This window comes from Scleropages formosus, chromosome 17 (assembly GCF_900964775.1).
Source record: "Scleropages formosus chromosome 17, fSclFor1.1, whole genome shotgun sequence".
NCBI classification, from domain to species: Eukaryota; Metazoa; Chordata; class Actinopteri; order Osteoglossiformes; family Osteoglossidae; genus Scleropages; species Scleropages formosus.
Genome location: NC_041822.1, coordinates 15,050,541 through 15,074,362, shown reverse-complemented (window position 1 = coordinate 15,074,362; position 23,822 = coordinate 15,050,541). Strand labels below are relative to the sequence as shown.

Below are 23,822 nucleotides of genomic sequence, written 5' to 3'. Positions count from 1 at the left end.
AAAGCAGACGTTGCGAAGGTACGCGATCGCTGCTCCCGGAGCCCGACGAAGGGACGTGTGTGGGAGATGTGAGAGGACCTCACCGAGGCATGGGCCAGCCCATCTTGATGGACCACTGTGTGCTTGCAATAGAAAGATCCCTCCAGGAACCACTGACATTTAGCTGTACAAGGACACATGCGGTGGTGCACACAAACACGGTCTCCATCATGTCATGAGTGGAAGTCGTCACACTGGGCCAGTCAAGCAGCCAGGAGTCTACCCATTTGTACGGCAAGACTCCACAATTACCACGTTTCAAATACAGCCACAGAGTCTTTATTTATTTGACCTCCTCCTTACAGCAAGTCAGTTTTGTCACACGCAAGTTACAGTTTTTACGTTAACAGCCATTTACAGGATTCAGCACTCAAGAACTGAAAACCAAAAAAGCAATTCTTTCGGTACAAGTGTTACAAGAGTAGTGAAGGCAGCTCAGATACACCGTAACCACTACAGCACAGGGTGTCTTCTCAGAAATTACAGATACATTTGCTTACTTCATTTCACAGGCAAAACAAGGACCTACAGCTCATGCTAGTCTACTCTCCTATTTGCCTATAATGATAAATGGAAAGATTTAAAATGATTGCTTAAAAGCTTTTCTGCTCAGACTTTGCGCCCGTTTTATTATAGTCTCCAAAAGATTCATTAGCTATACAATTCTTATGACAAGTTAACCGAACCATACCAAAGGTAGCTGAATTTTGTCCATATTCAGAAACGAACAAAGACTAAAATCTCTTGGAATAAAACAGCAGAATGTTGTTATAATTGAGTCATTAAAGCGTTTCACATAATTTACGGTAATATCATCGCAAAGTTTGTTGTATCAGATGAATACTGACAAACTGATTACATAAAAGCAGGAATAAATGTAATAGCTGAATAGAGTATTATCTCTTTGGTTTTCATGTAATGCAAAAATAAAATAATATGATGTTTAAGAAATATTTTGGATATCGATTCATCTTTATTGTTCATTACATCCTCCACACACACACACACACACACACACACACACACACACACACAGTCTTACAAACATTATTGGAACATCACGCTTCAGAAGAGACAAAAACATTTTCAATATCATTTTTGGTCCACATCAATCATTTTACATAACACAAAATTCCATACTGAATACATTCTGAAACACGGAGCTACATAATGGTGAAACTGAGCGATGCCTTCTCATGGTTCAAGGGTTGTGTCTGCTTCAGCTGTTGTATAAATCAGCATAAACTTACAGAATATGTTACATTTTAGGATTTTATGCCTTTATGATGGAGGAATACTATTAAAAAACTGCTTTTAAAGTAATGAAGCTATAAAATAAATCTGAGTATGCACTACATTTGATTTACATATGTATGAAATAATAAAGAATTCTGCAATAGCTGGAAAACTTCAGACATTCAAAGAAAGTGTTCTGTGTGTTTTCCAATCTCCGGCGTATTTTTTTTAGCCCAGATAACCCAGCTTGCAGAAGGTGTGAATGGCCCTTGTTGGCTGTGATTGGCAACAAGGTCATTGATTTGATTTTGAAAAGATTGTTTCCTTTAGGCTTTCACTGACCTTTGATATAATGTTTGCGTTACAGGTCAGGAGAAATCAGTTAATGCTGAATTGATGAATACTGGATCGATCCCATTCAAAGAATACTTTAAGGCCTGAGAAAATCTCAGTAACTCAGTGTAACTGTGAGCAAGAGCACATTAAAATGCATGCAAACATTACATAACGAGTAGTTATATCCATGATACATTATCATTGTAAAGACTGTAAAGACTGCAAGACAAAAGCTGCCAATGCCAAGCGAGATTTGTGGAACTGCAGATAATTTCACTACCTCTTAGTTAAAACTACCCCACTGATACACTGTTTAAACCAAAAGTTCTATTACAATGTATAATTTCTAGAAGATATACGGTACTTGCTCACAATTACAAAGACGCTGTGACTGCAAGTTACAACACACTGAACACTTAGTGGAGAGTTTTGATTACAACAGGTAAACCTTTTGATTTTAATATATGGTACAATTTTATTGTAGTTTAACTAAGAGGATTTTTCATTCAAACACTTCGCTGCACTATATTTTCAGACTCATGTGTGCTCTTTCTCGATTGCTACTTGGAGACCTTGTGCCGTGCTTTTTTCATCCATTCATGAGCACATGGGGGAGATATTTGCGCGAACGAATCCACGGCATCTCAGATCTTTCAGTGCGATCAACTGCAAAGCAATTGAATGCATTAAACAGAAACAGGCAGAGAGGGAAGGGTTGCCTCCACCCTGCACCCCAGGGCAATGACCCCACTATCCTGCTAATGAGTTGCTGTGGTGCACTCTTCCACATTTGTTAATGCACATTATATTGCTTCACATAAATACTGAAACACACACAGGTTCAGTTTCCAGAAAAATTAACTGTGACCCTTCAACACTGAGATGCTGTATAATTATATATTGTGTATGTATAGACCAGGCATTTTATCTGCAGAGTATGGGTCCATCTGATTACATCCTAGATATTTTAAAGATCATAGATATAAAATATCACATTTTTGAAGAGATAATGTAACTCACGAATCCCATTTCAAGAAAATAATCTTGCATTAAAAAACTGACACTTCAAATAGAAAAAACAAGTACACTGAATCATAAAAAAAAATACAATTACACGGAATATGCACTGTAGATTAGCACAATTTTTATTCATTTAAGGAATAATTATTGTATAACTAATTTTGCAACATGAATCATGAGCTTCCCCAGCTTCTGTTCTCTCTGCAGTCAGTCATTCTGAAGTGCTCCTACAATGCCCATGACTTTGCAGGAGATTGTGAGAGGTGTGAGAGAGCCAGAGCTAATTTTACGGATGATTACTCAAGCTCTCCATCTTTGCTTAAAAGTGTAGGATATTTTAGCACATTTTCAATTTTATAAAATGTAGTTCCTCAAATGTTCTGCTAGCTATTCAGAGGAACTCAAGGCAATATTTAAGGTGTGCATTAAAGACACTCCAGTCTGTAGACTAATGGCTTCAGCAGGATCTGGGCACACATAGCTGAATGGAGAATCTAATTTTGAACCCCCAGGACAAAATTCTCCTCATATTTGTGGAGTATCGGAGACGACAACAGGAGAAGCATAGGAGGGAGAATCTGGGCCCAGTGACTTTTTTGAGGGTGCAATCAAAAGTACACCGTAGCATCTCCAGGCAACGTGATCAATGAAGAGTGCTGAAAAAATTATTGGGGGAAAAAACTGTTGTCTTCACACCAATGAGCAATGCAACGGACTACACGAGGCAATAACGCAGTTCGTGTACAAGAGAAGGTCCTATTCCTCCTTTCTTCTCTTCTCTGGAAATAGATTTTAATGGTAGGGCAATCTAGACTCGATTTCGGTATGTAATTTGTACAACTTTTTAAAATTGATTTAACTTTTTAAATATGGCTCTCAAGCGCTCTGAACACTATCAATATTCTTCTGTTAAGCCATTAAGTTACAGAAAAGAAATCGTGTTAGCACTGTGGTAAGATACACATTTACAGTGAAACCAGTTTTCTGTGTATAAATTACAATCAAATGAAAAATGTTTTATTTTGAAAGTTATTTGCTGGATTTATTTTGTGTATTTTTTTTTTTTTTTTCGTATCTGTACACATTATCTGCTATGACATATGTGACTTACAACACTATACTGCAGCATGATGCTACTTTTACGGAAAGAATCATGTCTGAAAAGCACATTGTTCACTGTTGGTTATTTATCTGCCTTGCTTCAGCCACGGAGCCATAAAGCGGAAATGGAAAGACGATGCAAAAGTGCTCAACGATAAACCGATTACTGACGCAGCTGAGAAGCACAGCACGGTAAGGCTTTTTGCCCTTTTTCCCCCAAAATATAAAACAATTCTATTTAATTCTGTTACAAACTCAATGAAAAGAATTAGTCACTTTAGCCACAAGTTCCCCTCTCCCACCCACTGTAACTCAGTTAGCCCTAAAAGGTCAGAGAAACAGAAGCTCCTCCACAAAAACATACCCCGTTAGAACGTAACAGCGAGGTCTTCAGATGGCCCCGCCACCCTTCCCTGGGCTCCATCAAGTGGCGCTGTCCGCCTCCTCATCCAGCAGGTAGTTGAGCGCAATGACCGTACTGATGAATTCTCCAAGCTCTACGAAGTCGGCTGTTATGATGTTGACTCCGCTCTCCCCAGGCCTCTGCGAGTGGATCCACTGCATCATCCCAGGTAGAGCCCTGCCGGGGAGAGAGCCAGTTGACGGTACAAGGTACAGCTGCACTTACTAGTGTTCTTATGGTTGCACAGGGAGGGACTTCACCCCTTAGTTAATGGCCTCATGGCTAACCTGGAGGCTATTGAAAGGGGCCAAGCCATATCGAGAGTTTTATTTAATTTTCACCACGTCACGCCTTTTTCCCAGTGCTGCCAAATATTACTGCATGAAAAAATAAATGCAGTGGCGCAGCAGGTTTGGCTGGCTCCTGCTATGTGGCAGGTCTGGGGTTCGAGTCCTGCTTGGGGGTGACTTGCAGCGAACTGGCATCCCATCCGGGGTGCGTCCCCTCCCCCACCAGCCTTGTGCCCTGTGTTGCCGGGTTAGGCTCCGGTTCGCCACGATCCTGCTCGGGACAAGTGGTTTCAAACTGTGTGTGTGTGGAAAAAATAAATGCAAATGCCACTGAAACATCCACAGCGTTTTGTCTGGAAATAACATAACTTGCTAAATAAAAAATCTGAGAGCAAGTGTATTCATTATGACTACATCATATTGGACACTTACATATGCTGCCAGATTGCTTGGTATTGATTTTGTGTTTGTACATTGAAATATGTACATCTTTTACTAAAAGGCATTTGGAGGAGTATTGAGCAAGGCATACTGTGCACTGACACTCCCTGGAAAGGTTGTCAAAGAACCGCAGCAGTTTGAAAGCTGGTGGTGCATCACTTTCTCCTCTGATGGCTGGCACTTGACGTTCATTCTCTGAAAAACTATGGTGAATAAACGTCTGCATTTGTACAATAATGTTAATACAAGCCTCTCTCTTTGCTGTAATAGGTTTTTTGCACTATTTCTGTGTTCTTTTGTTACTTTCGGCGAGCGGTTGCTCACGTTTAGCTCTGAGAACTCTGCATGTCCTTTAAGGATAATAAGAATGTGGAACTAGCAAATTAACCGCCCACTCCCCTTTCTTTTCTCCCTGGGGAGCTCGAGCCTCCAAGCAAGCACTCATCTGTCTACATGGCGACTGGGGGTGGGGGGGGTGAGCGTGGGTGAGTCATGGGCTGTGCACGCTCTCACTCAGCAAGGCTGATGGTGATGCAAATGGCATTTTACAGGCTGAATGGGGAGGAAATAATAGCCAGGTCTTCTCTCTGAGCACCCCTTCAGCACAGGTTCACCACTGGCATCAACTTTCCCCTGTCTTCTCCTGTCAACCGCATCTTCCTCTGACCCCGGATCACTCATTTGTGAGTTGCTATTGCTCCGTTTTTTCCCCTGACACAAACGAAATCAGTGCTGTTTAAAATCAGTCTTGGAATTTGCCGAAATACGGCAAAACTATCCTTAAGAACGTAACAAACTGCAAATACGAGAGAAACGATGGGGGCATGTGGTACTCCGCACTTTTAAATGAGCTAAAATAAGCTAAATCAACGCATGAACTGATAGCAAATTCTCTGGCAGGGAGGCAGTCGACAGACCCCCGCAATCTATAACAGCTACGGCAAGTTCCAAGCTGCTGCTCGAAAAACCACCATGACTCACAATCTGAGCTCTGCTCTGAACAAAGTCCAACTTCTCTTACAACAATCACCAGAAATAACACATAACAACTTAAAGACACTCATGTGCAACTGGCTCCTGCGAGCAACTGGACTGTGCTATTGTTTTGTTTAATCCCATTGACTTTGGTAGTATGTGCAGTACAGTAATTACTTGGCTTTCTTCTGTTGATGAGTGGGTGCAGTCTCATGAGACACCTTACCGCTCAGTGATGGTTTCCCTCAGACCACTGGCTACGCCCTTCATGACGGTGCTGGCCTTGGGGGTGAGAACCACCTGCGAGACGAAGAAGGTACCCTTGCGTCTCCGGTCTGCAACAGAGGCCTGCAGGAACTGGATCAGCTTGTCCGGGTCGGTGGTATTGGCCCAAGGGGAGGGCATCATTTGCCCTGGCCACAGGAAAGGTACCTCCAGGGCCACAGGATTGTGGTAGAACACCAGGACCTGCAGCTCCTTCTCCCACAGGTACCGGAGCGTCACCTCCTGGGCAAAGATGGCAGGACAGAGCTTCTCCCCAAAGACTTCGCGTAGCATACGAACCAGCTTCTCATGATGGAGATTTTGCACACCATAAAAGTGGTTGAAGTCCAGAAAGACCACCTCTCTGGCATGTGATGCCAGGAAGGTGTTGATCTGCTCCAGCCCCTCCCTGACCTTAGCACTGAAGAGCCCATGGGCGAAGTAGAGCTCATTGTCTGGGTCACGGGGCTTGGTGGAGATCCGCAGGTCGAAGAATCGGATACCAGCTTCCAGTTGGCTGTTGAAGTTCATGGTCTGGGTGGCCAGCCACTTCCGCATCAGCTTCTTGGCCACTGTGCCAAACACGGAGACAAAGTTCTGCACGGTCTCTGGCTGCTCAGGACCCACAGGGGAGGCTTCATCGATATAGAAGCTGAAGGAATCATGAGAGCCTGGAGAAAAAATATGTACATTAGCCAAGATCCAAGGAGAGGGAATCCCAATACATTGCAAGTACAAAAAAACACCAGCAACACCACAATGTACAAATACACAGTATAAAAATATGCTAAAGTATGGCACATATTAAATGAAATATGTAGGAAACAGATAAGATCCAATTTAAAGAAATCCCAAAACTTGGGGCAACATTTCCTCCTTGACCTTAGTAGAACTGACTCTTCTCGCTCATGTTCTAACCTAAAAATGAGCTGTTATCACAGTTTATTTTTCGCCACTACATTGCCCACAGACTGGTGCCCCTGTCGCTAATGAGTTTGCGTGAACTCAGCGGTCAATGTCACGACCTTCACAGTCAATAGAAGCAGGTTCACCTGTCTGTGATACAGAGGCAATGCAGGCCAGCAGGAGATGGCTGCTTGTTGTCACTACCCTTATGTTTGACATTGCGCTTGTCGCATCGGCCACAGATAATAAGTCAACACTGTCTTCATTCCCAGCAAACTGTCTTCATTCTCAAACGGCGTTCATGTCTATTTTGTAGACTCAAATTACTCATTTATGGCCTTGCTGACCTTGCCCATCGTCAAGGGCTTTCTTTTCTGTCAGTATTTTTCGTCATCATTGTTTAAAACAGTTGGAACAAGGAAAAGATCACTGCAGGCTGTGAGCAATGCTTTCACCACAGGCTTAACCTTCATATACATGTATGATGTCAGCATAACCCTTTTTGTCTACAAACATGTTTTTTTTGTCTGAATTATGCATTTTTACATATTGCTACTCAAAGTGAATAACATGTTTGTTTGATATGCAACTACATTATTTGATAATTACATCCTTATACAGCAGTCTACCATCACCAGTCAACTGAAAAGTTGTATTGTCATGACACTTATCTGTAAATTTGGAAATTGTGCCTTTACTTATCCACAGCACGTTTATTAATTACAGACAAATTAATGAATAGTGCATGAATGAAATTAGGTCTGATAATAATAATTCTGCTATATATGAAAAGGTATATTATATATAAAAAGGTAGATATTGTATATACTATGCACTGTTCATGCTGTGGCAGATTAAAAGTAATCATTTGAGACTTAAGTAATACATACCACAGGTAAACTGCAACCTGGATTTTGTCACAGATTTCTTTTTTGTAATCCTACAAGATATGTGTAGACTTAGTATGTGCTCAGACTGTGGTGAATATATTGTTTGTTACTGAGTAAAATTAAATGCAGGTGATACACGAGTGTGATCGATCTTTTGATAAGATACTTATACTCATGATCACATTCTTATATATGCCCTTGGCAGGTCATGGGTAGTGAATCAAAGGGGAGATTTGATTAGATTTCCATTTATCTTGAGCTGAAATCACCATACTGGCGATCAGCGTTTCTCCCTTATTCAGACGGTAGCTAAGAGCTCTTTCCTGTGGCTCTGTCAGTCTCTGTAAGCCTTGGGAGTAATCGTATGCAGTATGACCCTCAAGATCTGCTTCAATGTCAAACCCTGAGCAGCCTGCTCAGCTGCTCCCCCCGGGGGGGTGGTCCCTGGCATGTGTCCAGGGCCTCAGGACAGACACAGAACCAGTGGAGTACAATCATGCCTAGGCTTTTAAAGACAACCACTCCAACACAGGAGGACATCAATTCAGGGTGGGCAGTGCTTATGTTACTGATCAAAGGAAACGCTGAAAACAATGGACCTGTATTCCAGAGCATTCTGGGTGGGAAGCAAGAACAGATCCCTTGAGAGGCTTTCTCTCTGAACCCAGAGATCCACTGTTCAATTCTGCAGATACCATCTTTAAAAAAAAAAAAAATCAGGAAAGAACAAGCAGCTCAAGATTTTCTGCAATGGAATTACAGGACATCACATCTGTCCTCCTCTCAGAGGACTGTCAGTGCTGAAAGGTCACACATGGATGATCACTTCATCAAATCCAGATGGTTCAATTACAATCTGCATGGAACTGGTTTACAATCAAAGCCCAGGCTGGTGTTTGTCAAATCAAAATGAAATTTAAATGTATAATACTCAGCTTCTGCAGCTTATGATGTTTGCCATTTATCTACAAGGTGCTCATCCCTTTGGGTAATTATTTTTTCATTTAAACTGTTTTGTAGAAAAAAAGGTTTCCTCCAAAAAGGACAATTCAAAGTACACAGAAGACTCTGGCTACACCAGAGTAACAATAAGCTGCTAACCATATCCTGCAAGTTTGAGAAGTATGTTGACATGTTCAAAGGTGAATACATGACACTCACAGCCTCAGTCTGAACCAGCATGATTAAAACAGTGGAATGATGTAAATTAAATATGACTTTATTGTTTGAAATATTAAGAAAGAATGTCAGAATTATAAGTATATAAAATAGCACAAATTGAAATGTTGTCAGAAATCTCAGAAAATATAATTCAGTGTTCATATACCAGGATTTTTTAAAATTGTTACAACAGCAACATTGAGTTACACTAGCATACATAAGACAAAGGTAACAACACGGACTAATATTGAGAAACAAGCCGAAGTATAAATTAAGGACAGCATATTGCAATGTTTCTCAGATGTGATCAACTGCCACCACCAAAGTCCATTGACCAAAAGATTACGAACCTATAAGTTGTCATTCAGATCAAATTATAAAGATCCTCCATGTATAAAGAGAAATGGGTATAGACCACAACTGCAATATTAAGTTAATAAGAATTGAATTAATTAATTTAATTAAGTAAATAAGAATTACATTTACATTTATTTATTTCATATTAATCTTTCATATTTCATATTGATTATTTATTAATTATTTAATTCAAATAAGAATTAAATAAGAATAAAGAAAGAAAAGAGGAAAAGAAAGACAGACAGTGGAAGTCAGCAAGGGAGATGTCAAAACACAATAACCAGAGCCAGACTGTAAACAAAAATATAGCAACAGCAACATTCCCCCTTAGAGAACCTGTCAGCCACTAACTCTATTTATTAGAGTCAGACAGGAATGACACGTAACTAGTAACTCTCAACCAGACACCCCTGGTTGCCCCTCCCCAAAGACTCCCCTTGTAAAACAAAGAGAATAAATTCTCCTGAAACCAAAAAGGCAAGGTAAAAGACAGTAAAGTGCAGAGAAAACAGGAAGTGAGAAAGAAACTTAGAGCTATACGAACAGAATGAGAAGAAGTTCAAACCAATCTTGGTCTCAGTCCTTCAGATGAACCAGCAGAGCAGCAGTGGACACCGGGCAATCAAACAGGTGGATCGTTTGTGCAACATCTCAGTCGGCCTGAAAAAGTAAAACCTCGATAGATTTTGTGTTGTGTTAAAGTTCTCGCAACTTCGTGGAAGTAGTGTCTCCTTCGGATTATTTCAGCTGACAGTTTGGGATAGAATCGCACATGGGGATCTTTAAAGATGATGTCGCGTTTCTTCACTGTGGCCTTCTCAATGTCTTCTTTGTCGGATAGATGCAGAAATCAGAGTAGAATGATCCTTGGACAGGCATTCGGATCGGGAGCACACCCAGGGAGTTGGAAAGTGAAATCTGTCTCAAGAGCAGACAAATTTGCCAGCAGACCCATCCAGGAACATAATTCATCCTACAGAAATCGTTTAAGAGGAATCTTTCTTTCAGGCTTCCCCGGCAGTCCCACAATTTTCAAATTATTTTGGTGGGTTTATAATCAGCTTACTCCGGTTTCGCTTGGTACCGCTCAGCTTTCTGCTCCAGGGTGGCTACTGGTTTAGCTTTTGATCTCCTCTGGTTCAGAGATGCTGTATTCAGACCAGACAAAGAAAGTTTTAAAGCTGTCGGTTCAGTTACTGAGTTTTGTTTCCAATACCAGCACGGTGGTGCTGAGATTCTCTTATTTGTCACTGACAGCATCCAGCCGAGTTTCCATAGCGCTTAGCATAGCTTCCGTACCTTTCAGTCGATCGGACAGCTTATTCATAACACTCAGATGGATCACTTGACTAAATAATATCTCTTTCATCCATGCTACCAGATCTACCTCTGAAGGTGAACGGCTGCCACTGGCAATGGAGTGGGCGGCCAAAGCCCCAATCTCTTCTTCGTCAAAAACTTCCAATGCGTCCATAGCAACGTTCTTTTCTCGCTTGGTCTTTGTTTTAATTTTCTCTTTCTGAGAACGTGTTGAAGAGAAAAACGGAATAATCCTTGTCCTTAGAACAAGAACTGTTGAAACCTATCAACTGTGGCAAAATAAAATCACTATAGAGGGAGAGAAGTTTATAACACTTATAAGGGGGTGTCTTGAGTTGAGACAAAATTTATACAGCCGTCTTGAAAGACAACGAGACGGGAGGAAAAAAAATTGCTAACATTTTCTTTATATTACTTGATCTATACCCCAAGAAAATGGGTGTGAATACCGATCGACAGCCTATGAAAGATCAGTGAGTCTAGGACACTTCTGCTTTCTCAGCTGGGTGTCTTTCTAGAAATTTGATCCTGATGCAGTACACACCTACAGACATTCATTTCCAGTTTACAATCGCCATACAGCCACTTGGTTACATACATTTTATGGAACACAGAAGAAGCAACCGTACATTCTGTATAAATCATTGACATGGGTGGGCAAATACATATGGCTCCGGTGGTGTCAAAAGTTTTTGGTATTGAGGGGGCCAGAAATATTAGCAACATCACTCAGTGGAGATCTCTACAAAGAGTTTGCCTTGTTCAACAACTAGGGGACTTCACCTTCTGCCAGTCTCTCTTGTTACGCCTATGTTTTTATTCACAATAAATAGTGCTTAAATACAGGCATCCAATGAAAAACCAATCGCACACATGAGTGCAATGGATAAGATCAATTATATCCATAACACATCAGATCTCAGTGTTAGGTTGTATTGCACCTAATTTACAGTTATCTTTTCAACACTGATGTGTGTTATATTTGTAAAATGCACACAAAGGAGGATAACTGTCAGGAATGTTTAAAATGTGTGAGTTTGAAAAATAAGTTGGAGTATGTGGTCAGTGCAAAGTATTCAGGGTAAGAGGAAAGAAATTTGAGACAATCAGTACATGTCCCACACTTTCAATAAGGTGTACACATTTTACAAAGCAAGTTTTTATTCAGAGCTTGCAGCTTTTCCTTCTCATTTACAAAGGCGGATACAAACACCAGTTACAAATCCAATACCTTAACCACTTCACTATAATAGCTTGTCCATTAAGTATGATGCACATCTTATCATTAGCATGCACTGCAGAATGCCAAATAAGTGTAATAAATCCTAAATCCTTTCTGGTGGCATTTAATTTAATTGGCCAAGACTTTTAAATGAAAAACTGCTTTATGATAGTAGTCTTTGCATTTTAAATAAAGCTGTCAGACTAAATAGTGAACAGATACATTGATGTCTATATGAATTTGTACAGTATTTTAACAAATGGGTACTGAATCAATGAACAAGCCCTGTATGTGAATTCACTTGACTATTGGGGGAACGCATTTTGACAAGGCAGATTGATGCAGTTGGTTGTGGTCCGTAGTGGGTCAGCTAATCACGAGCTGCACAGGTTCAAACTTGATGTCAGGAGACAAATAAATTGATACTGCTTGCATAGTGCCTGCAAGTGAAATTAAAGCCTAAGTCCCCAACAGAAGGACGTAAAACTCAGCAGCCGAGAGGCGTGTGGAGCAATGTGAAGTCTAACAAGCTGCTCCTTCACAGGTCATTAGCACTCGGCCTCCCTGCCCCTCCGAAAGCGTATCAGCAGTGCTTCTCTTCAGTTGGCGTCAGCTCACAGCATGTCTCTGTCCAATACAAAGGCGTTCTTTCCCCTCAGCTACTTATAACAAATCACCTTACAATCCTAAATTCTAATACTGAACATTTGCTCTGAAATTGACCACACTGATCATTCCAATGTGTGTCATCTCATTCAGCAAGAAAATCGGTCAGTGTCCGGTGCATCTTTCAGTCACTTGGACACACTTCCCTAAGTGGAACGATATCAGCAGTGGTCGGTATGATGGGACAACCTTGTATGCTCTAGTTTCAGAAGGTTCCAGTACCTTACTTATACATGAATGCTGGGTGAGAAGTAGTCCACTGAAAGAGTGGCATCGAGTTTTCCTTTGAGGGGTAACCTGAAGGACACTACCTGTGGTCCCAGGTGGCAAAAAGCTGTATTCACAAATGCCCAGAAATGTTAATATTTCAGTATTCTGCTTACTAAAATGTTTAATGAACACTGAACAGCACAGTATATGAAAAAGTCTATGATATTCATAATGAAAAAGATTTAAGTAACTGTTCTTTGATTTGTTAATCAATCTGAATGGATGATTAGCTTTAAAAATGATACAATATTTCTATTTTAAATATTTGCAGTAATTTAAATTATATTTATCTTCTAATTCTATGGAATAATTAAAGGAAATCCAGAATGTGAATAATTTTAAACGATACATGCTAAAAATGAATTCACTGGGTTAGCATATGTGTTTGTATAACTTTTTCATTTTTACACTTTTGATACTTTCCAGTGTTCCACTATTTATAGAGCTGGGTGAGCACAAAAAAATGCTAGTTTAAGAACTTTGCCAAGAGAAATTTCTTCAGAAAATCAAACTTTTAACCTTTTGGTCACAATACTAGTTCAACCTGCAACCCCAGCCTGTAATGTTCTGTCCAGTAAAATGCATGTCACAAATCAGCAGATGTGTTATGACATTTCTGCTCCTGTGCTGGAACAAAATCTTGAAACACACAAGTGAAAGCTATTTTCAGTCACATCATGAAGCAATGTAGCAGTGTGTTGAGTCTCCATCCAACCTCCTGGATGGTTGACATCTGTGTGTTTGTTGGGTTAAGGCAGCAAATGTCCAGGATTGGGACTGCAATTCTGCTGTGATTGATCAGTGATAATCTGTTTTTATTTGTTCAAATGAAACGACAGTTAAAGGATATTTTTGTTAAATTAATTTCGTCATAGTGGAAAAAAAAAGATGCAAATCAGCCACAATTTTAAAGAAATAACAGAAAAGCTTCTGGGGATCACACTCCTTAGCCTCCCTGGGAAAGTCTATGCCAGGGTACTGGAAAGGAGAATCCGACCGATAGTCGAACCTCGGATCCAGGAGGAGCAATGCGGTTTTCGCCCTGGCCGTGGAACACTGGACCAGCTCTATACCCTCACTAGGGTGCTGGAGGGTTCGTGGGAGTTTGCCCAACCAGTCCATATGTGTTTTGTGGACCTGGAGAAGGCATTCGACCGTGTCCCTCGTGGCATCCTGTGGGGGGTGCTTCGGGATTATGGGGTTCGGGGCTCGTTGCTACGGGCTGTTCGTTCCCTGTATGACCGGAGCAGGAGCTTGGTTCGCATTGCCGGCAGTAAGTCAGACCTGTTCCCGGTGCATGTTGGACTCCGCCAGGGCTGCCCTTTGTCACCGATTCTGTTCATTATCTTTATGGACAGAATTTCTAGGTGCAGTCAGGGAACGGAGGGTGTCTGCTTTGGTGGCCGCGAGATCTCGTCTCTGCTTTTTGCGGACGATGTGGTCCTGTTGGCTTCATCGAATCAAGACTTGCAGCGTGCACTGGGGAGGTTTGCAGCCGAGTGCGAAGCGGCGGGGATGAGAATCAGCACCTCCAAATCCGAGGCCATGGTTCTCAGTCGGAAAAAGGTGGATTGCTCCCTCCGGGTTAGGGGGGAGTTGCTCCCTCAAGTGGAGGAGTTTAAGTATCTCGGGGTCTTGTTCACGAGTGAGGGAAAAATGGAGCGGCAGGTTGACAGGCGGATCGGTGCGGCGTCTGCAGTAATGCGGTCATTGTACCGGTCTGTTGTGGTGAAGAGGGAGCTGAGTTGTAAGGCGAAGCTCTCAATTTACCGGTCGATCTACGTTCCTACCCTCACCTATGGTCATGAACTCTGGATCATGACCGAAAGAATGAGATCGCGGATACAAGCGGCAGAAATGAGTTTCCTCCGCAGAGTGGCTGGGCGCACCCTTAGGGATAGGGTGAGGAGCTCAGTCACCCGGGAGGAGCTCGGAGTAGAGCCACTGCTCCTCTGCATCGAGAGGAGCCAGTTGAGGTGGCTCGGGCATCTGTTCCGGATGCCTCCTGGACGCCTCCCTGGGGAGGTGTTCCGGGCTTGTCCCACTGGGAGGAGGCCTCGGGGCAGACCCAGGACACGTTGGAGAGACTATGTCTCCCGGCTGGCCTGGGAACGCCTTGGGGTTCCCCCAGAGGAACTGGAGGAGGTGTGCGGGGAGAGGGAAGTCTGGAGTACTCTGCTCGGACTGCTGCCCCCGCGACCCGGCCCCGGATAAAGCGGAGGAAGATGGATGGATGGATGGAAAAGCTTCTTTAACTGTAAATAACATTTCCCACTGAGTAGATCTCATTGAAGTTAATGGAGGTGTCATTTCTGATTGGTCTAAGATGTATAAAAAAAACTGAGATTACTTTCCATGCAAATGTCACCGACTGGATTCTAAAAACATTGTGTTATTGAAATGGTTAAGCATTTATTATTGAAATAATGCATTTAACCATTTAATGTTATTAAAACATAAGCCATATGCAATAAACATCGTTGCTTCATTCTTCGTGAAAACAAATGTCACAAAGAAAAACAAATATTGAGCTAAGAAGTTGCAATTACTGCAGAGGGGAAGCAATAATACATGTTACATGAAACATTATAACATGGAACATATAACTTTGTTAATATATGCACATACCTCAAAGCCATCACTAGGACCTTTGATACTATGTGATCACTGCTTAAAGTGTATGCTGGGATGAGATGTTTGTATCAAAACTGTTGACATTCATGCTCTGGTGTAATATTGGTTGGTCCAGCTGTCTCTCGAGAGACCCCAGGCCAGTGGTATATGCACACGACTCACAAAAAAACAATTTAATAATAAATCAGACGAGTGGCACCAGAAGAACAGGTTGTCCGCAGGGAAAAACAACGATTGCAGGAAAGGCACTCACGCAGTACCTTAGCTGTGCCACATTCAGCTACGCTAATCTCCTCTCTTTGTCTATGGAAGATGCCTGAGCTAGTTGGCTTTCGCAGCCCAGGAGGTCCATGGATGAACATAGGTATGATTTATATGGCGCCTATGACTTTTTTCTTTGTTTCTTTTTTCTGACTGCGACACTGGGCAATTGCACGTAATCGCCTCCTTTTCTCAGCAGCCCACGGTACACCTTCTTCTCTCTTCCTGAAAATTCCTTTCGAGGAGACAACTTCAGCTCTAGAACATTATAGCCACCAAAATTCCTCAGATACCCCTGGAGCGCCACAAACAAATACGAAAGACAAACAATTTCACAGGTGAACGTTTCCTGAATGAAGTAGTTTACTCAAGGGCACAACTACAATATCACAAGTACATGTCTTCAGGAACACCATCACCACAAAAATTTTCAGCTGTGGAAAGCACAGTACCAGTCAAAAGTTTGAGTGCACCTGGGTAACCTGACCAACACTTGCAGGGGATGAACTGGACAGAAGAGTGAGAGCAAAGTAGCCCACAAGTAACCCAAAAGTATCCATCACATTTGGGAACTGCTGCAGAAGAGCTGGGAAGACAGTCCAGCTCATTTCCTGACCAAACCTGTCAATTTAATTCACCTTACTTTATTTATAGAGTGCTCTTCTCATCAGAATGACATTGCGCTGAATAGGGTTGCTGTAAATGATACAGTATGGCAGGTATAATAGATACAGTTAAAACAGAGTGGGCCAGATGGAGGAGAGGAAAAGAAAAAACCCCAATCTACAAAGAAACGGAAGAGACAGGGAACCTGTGTGGATATGTTTAAAACAGAAAAGACCATTTCAACTGTCAAGATTGAGCTAAAGACAATGGGAGCTAAAAATTCATTGTTCAGGTCCAAGATTGCTGGTCCTAACAGTCATGTGTTGCAATCATCAGCTCCCGACAGCAAAAGTATTTAAAGAATTGTCAACAGGAATGGCTCATGAAAAACTAGTGTTTAAGCGTACTTGAACTTTTGACTAGTGCTGTATGTTCTGGTAAAAATTAAATACCCACACACACACACACACACACACACACACACACACACACACACACATACATCCACAGTGAGTCTACAGTATCTGTGTACCTGTTCACTAAGGAATTAGAGCCTCAATGTGTTCAGGGCTATTGATCCTAACCCAAATCCCGACCCTAACCCTAACCCTAATCCTAACCCTAACCCTAAATCTAACGCCCAGTCAACAGAAGGAGTACCTAGACAGGATGGCTGCTGTGTCTACAGAGAACCATTTATCTTGCACAGCAGCTCAATCTGATACTAACCACCACAGCCTTGTACACAAGGACATAATCAATGGTTACTGGATATTCCACCTCAAATTCAAACGAACGTTTATAGTATGAAGTCTGTCACATTCGACGTGAAGATGTATTAGTGGTTTTAAACAATTATCTTTTTCAACAAAATCAAACATTTATAAGCTGTTGTCACAGGGACAGGAATCTGATGACCTAACTAGCACTTTTTGAGGTTTTAGAGAAGACTCCTTGCTTGGTAAATGTGGAGCCATTAACCTTTTAAAACATCCTGATGACTTTTTGCTGCATTTTTTTTCCTTCTTTTTATGCTTTGCATACCTAGCAGCACTTAATTCCCCAAGCTGCAATCATGTAATTTAACAATACGATCACAGTCCATGGTAACAATGACCTAGTTGCATAATAAATCAGCCTCTAATCTGTGGCCTGTGATAAAAAAGACAAAATTATATATTTCAGCACTGAAAAGAACATTTAATCAGTCTCTATGCCTGTCTACAGCTATTGCAAGGGACTATTTTCTGAGTAACATCCAAACAGCATTTCTTGTGATAAAAAACGAGAGGGTCTTTTATTCATATTCTAATAGCTTTAATAGTACATTTTTTGCGCCTAATTTTTCATTTCTAATAAAGGTGATTATTCCCATGCTTGCCACTATGAATCATCACTCTGCTAATAGAAATTTTGCACAGCAAATATTTACCAGAGGTAAAATTATGTTTTTTATGCATTTTTGAAATTGCATAATATGAAGGGTTGCTAGGATGTATATCATCGTGGCAGAATGCCACAGAGCCAGAGCAGCGGAATAAATTTGTGTAGTCATAGTTCCTGTGGTGAGAAAGGGAATATGGGTAATCTGTGATTTGGCCTCTGGTGATGAAGTAGGGGAAAGAGATCTGGGAAAACAAACTCGAGAGTGACGCAGACAGAGACTGTGCTTTGCAACTGACCTTCCCCCCACCGGCTAACAGCTGACACTCTTCTAGGCTGGAGGGACACCAACATACCGTGACATCCTGAGAGAACAGCATACATCCAAACTCCAACAGAGGGGCCCCCGGTCCCTGACACATTGAAGCCATCATAAAATATCGGCAAATTTAAAACCGTCCTTTTAACCGTTGGCTCGGCTTTCAGCCTGGCATTCCCAGGCTGCCGTGAGCTTGGTGTGTTCAGGATTCCGCGCGTAAGCCTACAGCAAACTGGCAGATGCAAAAGTGAAAAGGATAAAAACAAAAAGAAACATTTGTCCACACAAGCAGCAGCTGCTTTGTGGATATTGTTTTTGCTACTGACTTCTCCAGGTGAATCAAATCTGCCACCGCTCTGCCCTCCAGAGCGACTACCCGCAATTGTAATTTATGTCAAAAGGTACTGAAGCCGGAAGAGAGCAGCAGACAGCCGCGCAGGCGGCTTCACAGATAAGTGTACTACATATAAATGCATGTATTTCATTAACAATAGGGACAGCGCAGGGTCGCAGCGGGTAGCATTGCGCTCTCAAAGTGCCGGCCCGTTTGGTCATAGGTTAAAATCCAGCTCAGTCTATGAAGAATCTGTATGTTCTCCTTGTATTTGCGTAGGTTTTCTCCCGCAGTCCAGTGACACGTGTTTCAGGTGAACTGGTGACACTGAATTGTCTGCAGTGTTTGACTGTGTCTCTGGCTGTTCTTTGATGGGCTGGTGTCCTGTCCAAGGCACACCCTACTTAGCCTGGTGCCATGTACTTCTGTTAAAGCCTCTGGACCACTGTGACTCTGACATGGACAGTAGTTAACAGCACATTCAAGACTACACACACACACACACACACTTTTCTGAACTGCTTGTCCCATACAGGGTCACAGGGAACCAGAGCCTAACCCAGCAACTCAAGGCATAAGGCTGGAGGGGGAGAGGATACACCCAGGACGGGACACCAGTCCATCGCAAGGCACCCCAAACGGGATTCAAACCCCAGACCCACCAGAGAGCAGGACCTGGTCCAATCCACTGCACCACCGCACCCCCACATATTCAAGACTAATATAGGTAAAATGTAAGGATGCCACTGCACTGTCCCCAAAGACTGTTTGCTTTTTAATACTCCCAAACAACTAATGTCCATTCTCCCTCGTCGTCCTCCTCTCACGGATGACACGCAGCTGTCCGCCAGGAGGAGAGTGATTAGCTAACACTTCCCAGATAAGGGGAATAAGTGTGGGGGGGGGACCATTCTCTGTGTTTTTATCCCCAGAATCACCTGTGACATACAACATAGCTAGAAACAGCAGTCCCTCTCGTGGTATCCTTTTTCTTCTGTGGGCGACGGACAGCGTCTGACACACGGCATCGACACGAGGCACCCAAGCGTGCAACACGCGGCATCTGTTCCTGCACAAAGACAGATCGTGCTTCACCACCCACGAGCTGGTGCACAGAATGCCATTTTCCAAGCAGTTACGGTGATGCGAATTAGGATCCTTGCAATGCACTCTCCTGGAAAAAGAGCTGCCATGCCCAGTAAATGAGACAGCTTCGGAGACTCAAGAGGCTGGCTGTAAATCACATGTGTTGTCACCGTGTCCACAACCAGCCTCAGATATGTTCCAGGAACACATGCAAGTCACCAGCCGGAGAAAGGGAAACAGTAGGCAAGGGCCTCGATGGGACTAATAGCACCGATAGCCCAACTCTCTCTCCAGCTGCAGCAATTAGCTTCTAATCTCTTCAGGAAATAACAGCATATGTTCCAAACAGAGAACACAGTGAGCAGGAGCTGTTCATTTTTAACACTGAGATCTCTGGCTGTTTAATCATTAGTTATAGCGCAGATCGAGCACGATCACATGACATGATACGGCACATAGAGACAAGAAGCAAAAGAGGAAATTAATTTATTTCTTTTTACGCTGCATAGTATGAGGGCAAAATTCGGAACGTAAAAGAATAAAGCTAACTCAGTTAATATACTGAGCTTTCCTGTATATCAGTTTTATTAATAACCCATTGAAGAGAAGAATGTCTTACAGTCGGTGATGTAATGCAATTTCTTCCTTAAGAAGTTAACCTCTCCTGTTGGCCTCCAATTTTATTCATATATTTCAAGGGCAGACTAATTCAACATAACATCAAAGGTCAACATTAAGGTGGTATTGACAAATGCCCTTTTTACCTCCTCCATATTAACCTGTAATGAAGATTAATGCAAATTGCACTTGTCAATAGTGCCTGGCTGCTCACTCACCAATATTGCACTATAATTAACAGCAATGGTACGCTTCAAAAACATCAAGGCTGTTTATCCTAGTCATAGCAGGACACATTTTCATTCTGTGGATTATTTGTTTTCATCTCTATAATCTCATTTTTCTGTATATTTATCTCATTCATAGCAGTTTTAAGGAAAACATCTGCATCTGAATAGTCGTTTGAGATGGTGTACCCAGCGTACTTTTGGTTCTGGTTCGGTTCTGGTTTGGTTTGGTTTGGTTTGGTTTAGCCCAAAAAGAGTAAAGATAATAATTTAAACAGAACATAAATTTTAATTCTCTAAATGCCAGTTATACAGTAACTATATACAGCATTCGTGGCTTACCCTAGTCCTCGCAAACCTCAGGCTATGATTATTTTTCCCAGCTGAGCCCTTTATTACTCAGCCTTGATTGTAATTTTGACAAATTAAAATCAAATGTGTTAGCTGAAAACTCTCTACATGTGCAAGCCTACCCTGAGTCAGGGTACTGAACCAGAACCGTTTCAGGAAAATATTCACATATTTAGATGACTGATGTACAATGCAATGTCATAGAAGCTCTTCAGTTAAACACAGCTGTTATGCAATTCCTAATAATGATGAGACAGCTAAAGAGCAACTTTGCAAAGATGTTCCACAGAGCCAACCTCAGATAAAAAGCTTGATTGGCATTCTCACTGGAATCGTTTTTGAAAAAAATATGCACGCAAAACAAACAAACAAACCTATGTCTTGAATCATTTAACAATGGTGATCTAACTAGGTTAATGTTTAATGACTCATGGAGCGGCACTTTGCTTCACGGATTTTAAAGTGATCATAGAGAAACATCTTGATTCTTCGTGCAAACCACAAAGCCAAAAAAAACTTTAAGAACTGCCAGAGTGGAAAGAAAACTTTTTAACAATTAAACTATATACAGGAAAGGAGACCATCGGTTGGTGTAAAAATATAAATTTTCAAAATGGGGGTGATGGTCCTTGCTGTGGAGCTCCACAAAGAGGAAGCTACGCTCAGAACTCAGCAAAGAAGGACCTTTGCTGGACAGGGACCTGGCAGGCCCTCTGTTCATATACTGTGCATTTTAAAGGATGTAACAATATCTCTTTGTGCATATACTGCAATTGCTATTAGCTCATTTTCTCCATCTTTCCTACTGTGTGGTTTATGTTCCATTTGGAATCCATCATAAACTCATCTAACGAGAGAAGGCATCCAAGCTTTTGGAATAGCGTGTTCTACAGTTATTGGCTTTCCACATTATGTCTTTCTCAACTAAAAGCCTATTTAGGGTTGAATGTCTACTTGTTTGTGTTCCTCTGCTAAGAAACAGAAAAAGCTGGAAATGCAGAGCGCCAGATACTAATTTTCACAACAAGTGGTCTTACTGTTTGTTGTTCATTCCTTGGTAATGTGACTATATCTGTCATGTTGACATGTGGTTTTACTTTACTGTGTATGCAAAGATACGAACCCGGTAAAGACCACTGACACACCGAATGACAAGCTCCAGTGGAAACCAGTTCCACGAAAGCTTATGAAATGCTATATTACTGGGTCTACAGGACATTGATCTCTGCATATATGTCAGCTGGTTACAAATCAAACCTTCAGCGATGCTGTTCTTTAGAGCCCAGGCCTGGGTAACTAGTTTTATCAAAAGAAACAGCTTCCCCAAACTAACGGGGAATAAAGGAGACAGTCTCTCGAATGATCGTCCAAATAGAGAAGAGAGGTCTGTGATTGGTAAGGGAGTCAACAACACAGATTAACTGGTTATTTTCTAATCGGGTTCCAAAAGGGGTGGGGTTGGAAATATAGAGAAAGGGAGACTTACTCAGCCACAGACCGGGTATTGTTGAGCTCCTTACCTCATCTTCATCAAAGAATCAACAAGTTGATAAATTGCAGGTTGGGGTGAAATCCGCCAGTATTTAATTAGTCATAGCATTGGGGGTGTGAAATTGTCAGGACAGTGACACGGACATTAATCAGACTGTAATCAAGGACCGGCCCCTCGCCATTCTCGCCACATGATTGTCCCTTAATGCCACGCAGCTGGTGACCCTGTCTTTGAGGTACAGAGGGAAAGACAGCGAGGACGCAGACGAACGGGCAGAGAGAAGGGGAGACAAGCAGAAAGAGACAGAGACAGAGACAGAAAGAGAGAGACAAAGGGAACCAGCAGGGAGAAGGGAAGACGGAAAGAGAGACAGAAAGCGGGAGACACGTCTTTCCATTAAGGACAATTTTCCAAGTGTTCCATCCAGGGGCAGGGGGGATGTCATTTGGTTTCATCTGAAGAAAAAAGAAAAAAAAAGCTGCGCAAAGTGCCCATCGCGAGCATTCCTATCAGCGGAATGGGAGAGACCGGGACACTGACTGTCAGCGTGGGAAAACTGCTCTTGGACATGATGATGAAGTAGCCGCGACGCAACCTGTATATAATTATTTGTGCAAATAGAAAATGTATGATATACTCATTCATAATTGCGTTTGCTGATGGGACTTGGGTGACGCCGAAAGTCCTCGGTAACAGATAATCACAGGGTGTCACAGCGCTGATCAGCAGGACGCAGCTGAGCTGTCACCGCAGTCCATCCAGTCCGCCCTCCGCAGGCAGCGCACCGCCGGCACAGCGCCGTCTGCCCCTTCACTTCTGACAAGTGTGTTTCAGCCCGGAGTGGCGACGAGGGAGAATCCCTCTCACACACGCACACGCACACGCACACACACGCACACACACTCTCACTCACCGGGTATGGCCAGGTTGGTCAGCGGGACGTTGTGCAGGTTTTCCGGCAAATTTGCCATCCAGTCGGCGAAGCGCACGTCGTGTTTGCCTTGAGACGAAGCCATCGCGCCACCACTCAGCCGTTCGTTCCCGAGCCTCCCTGGACTCGCCCGCGCCGTGTGCCCCGTGCGGCGCTCGCTCCCCGTGCACGGCGAGGATGAGAACGGGGCCACGCCCCCGCGGCGCGCACACGCTCCAAAGGCTTACGGTTCGTACGCTACACTGCGAACACGAGAGCGGGGCCACGCCCCCGGGACGGCGCGCACACATGCGAACGTCTTCTCACCATTTTCATGTACAACGCCGGCGTATAGGTTTTAAACGAGGTCAGTCCCGTGCGTGCGCACACGACGTAGCCCACAAATAACTTGTGACTAGGAAATAAAATCACTCCCTCGCTGTACGTTCGATTCGAGGCAAATTATTCAGGCGCCAGACTGAATTCATCATTCGGCGAGTGATTTAAAGATCAGACTCGGTTCATTTTACAGTGTTTCGATGCTCTCTGAGTAGTTGGCCTTAAGTCTTAACTGTCAAGGTTAGCCAATTTCATGGTGTGAAATGAGGTGGCGCTAGAAGGCGCGCGGCCGGCTGTCTGCGCGCTCCCCGGCCTGTCTGGCGCGGGTCTCTGTCCAGCCCACTGGTGCTGAACTCGTGTTCTGT

General features: G+C 42.7%; 1 protein-coding gene across 1 annotated transcript; it reads right to left on the bottom strand.

Moving 5' to 3' along the window:
• Positions 1–310: 310 nt before the first annotated feature.
• Positions 311–23,546, bottom strand: plcxd3 (phosphatidylinositol-specific phospholipase C, X domain containing 3). Its single transcript, XM_018758875.2, has 3 exons — positions 23,122–23,546; positions 6,068–6,776; positions 311–4,312 (listed from the first exon to the last, which is right to left on the bottom strand). The coding sequence occupies exons 1-3, from the start codon at positions 23,222–23,224 to the stop codon at positions 4,156–4,158; spliced, it is 969 nt and encodes a 322-aa protein (XP_018614391.1). The 5' UTR covers positions 23,225–23,546; the 3' UTR covers positions 311–4,155.
• Positions 23,547–23,822: the final 276 nt, after the last annotated feature.

Bases quoted from the DNA above. Each gene is read 5' to 3' on its own strand.
- plcxd3 (XM_018758875.2), bottom strand. From the start codon at position 23,224: ATGGCTTCGTCTCAAGGCAAACACGACGTGCGCTTCGCCGACTGGATG. The intron at 6,777-23,121 runs GTGAGTGAGAGT...TTTTTTCTCCAG, and splicing joins GACCAACCTGGCCATACCCG to GCTCTCATGATTCCTTCAGC. The intron at 4,313-6,067 runs GTAAGGTGTCTC...TCTCCCCGGCAG, and splicing joins AGGGAAACCATCACTGAGCG to GGCTCTACCTGGGATGATGC.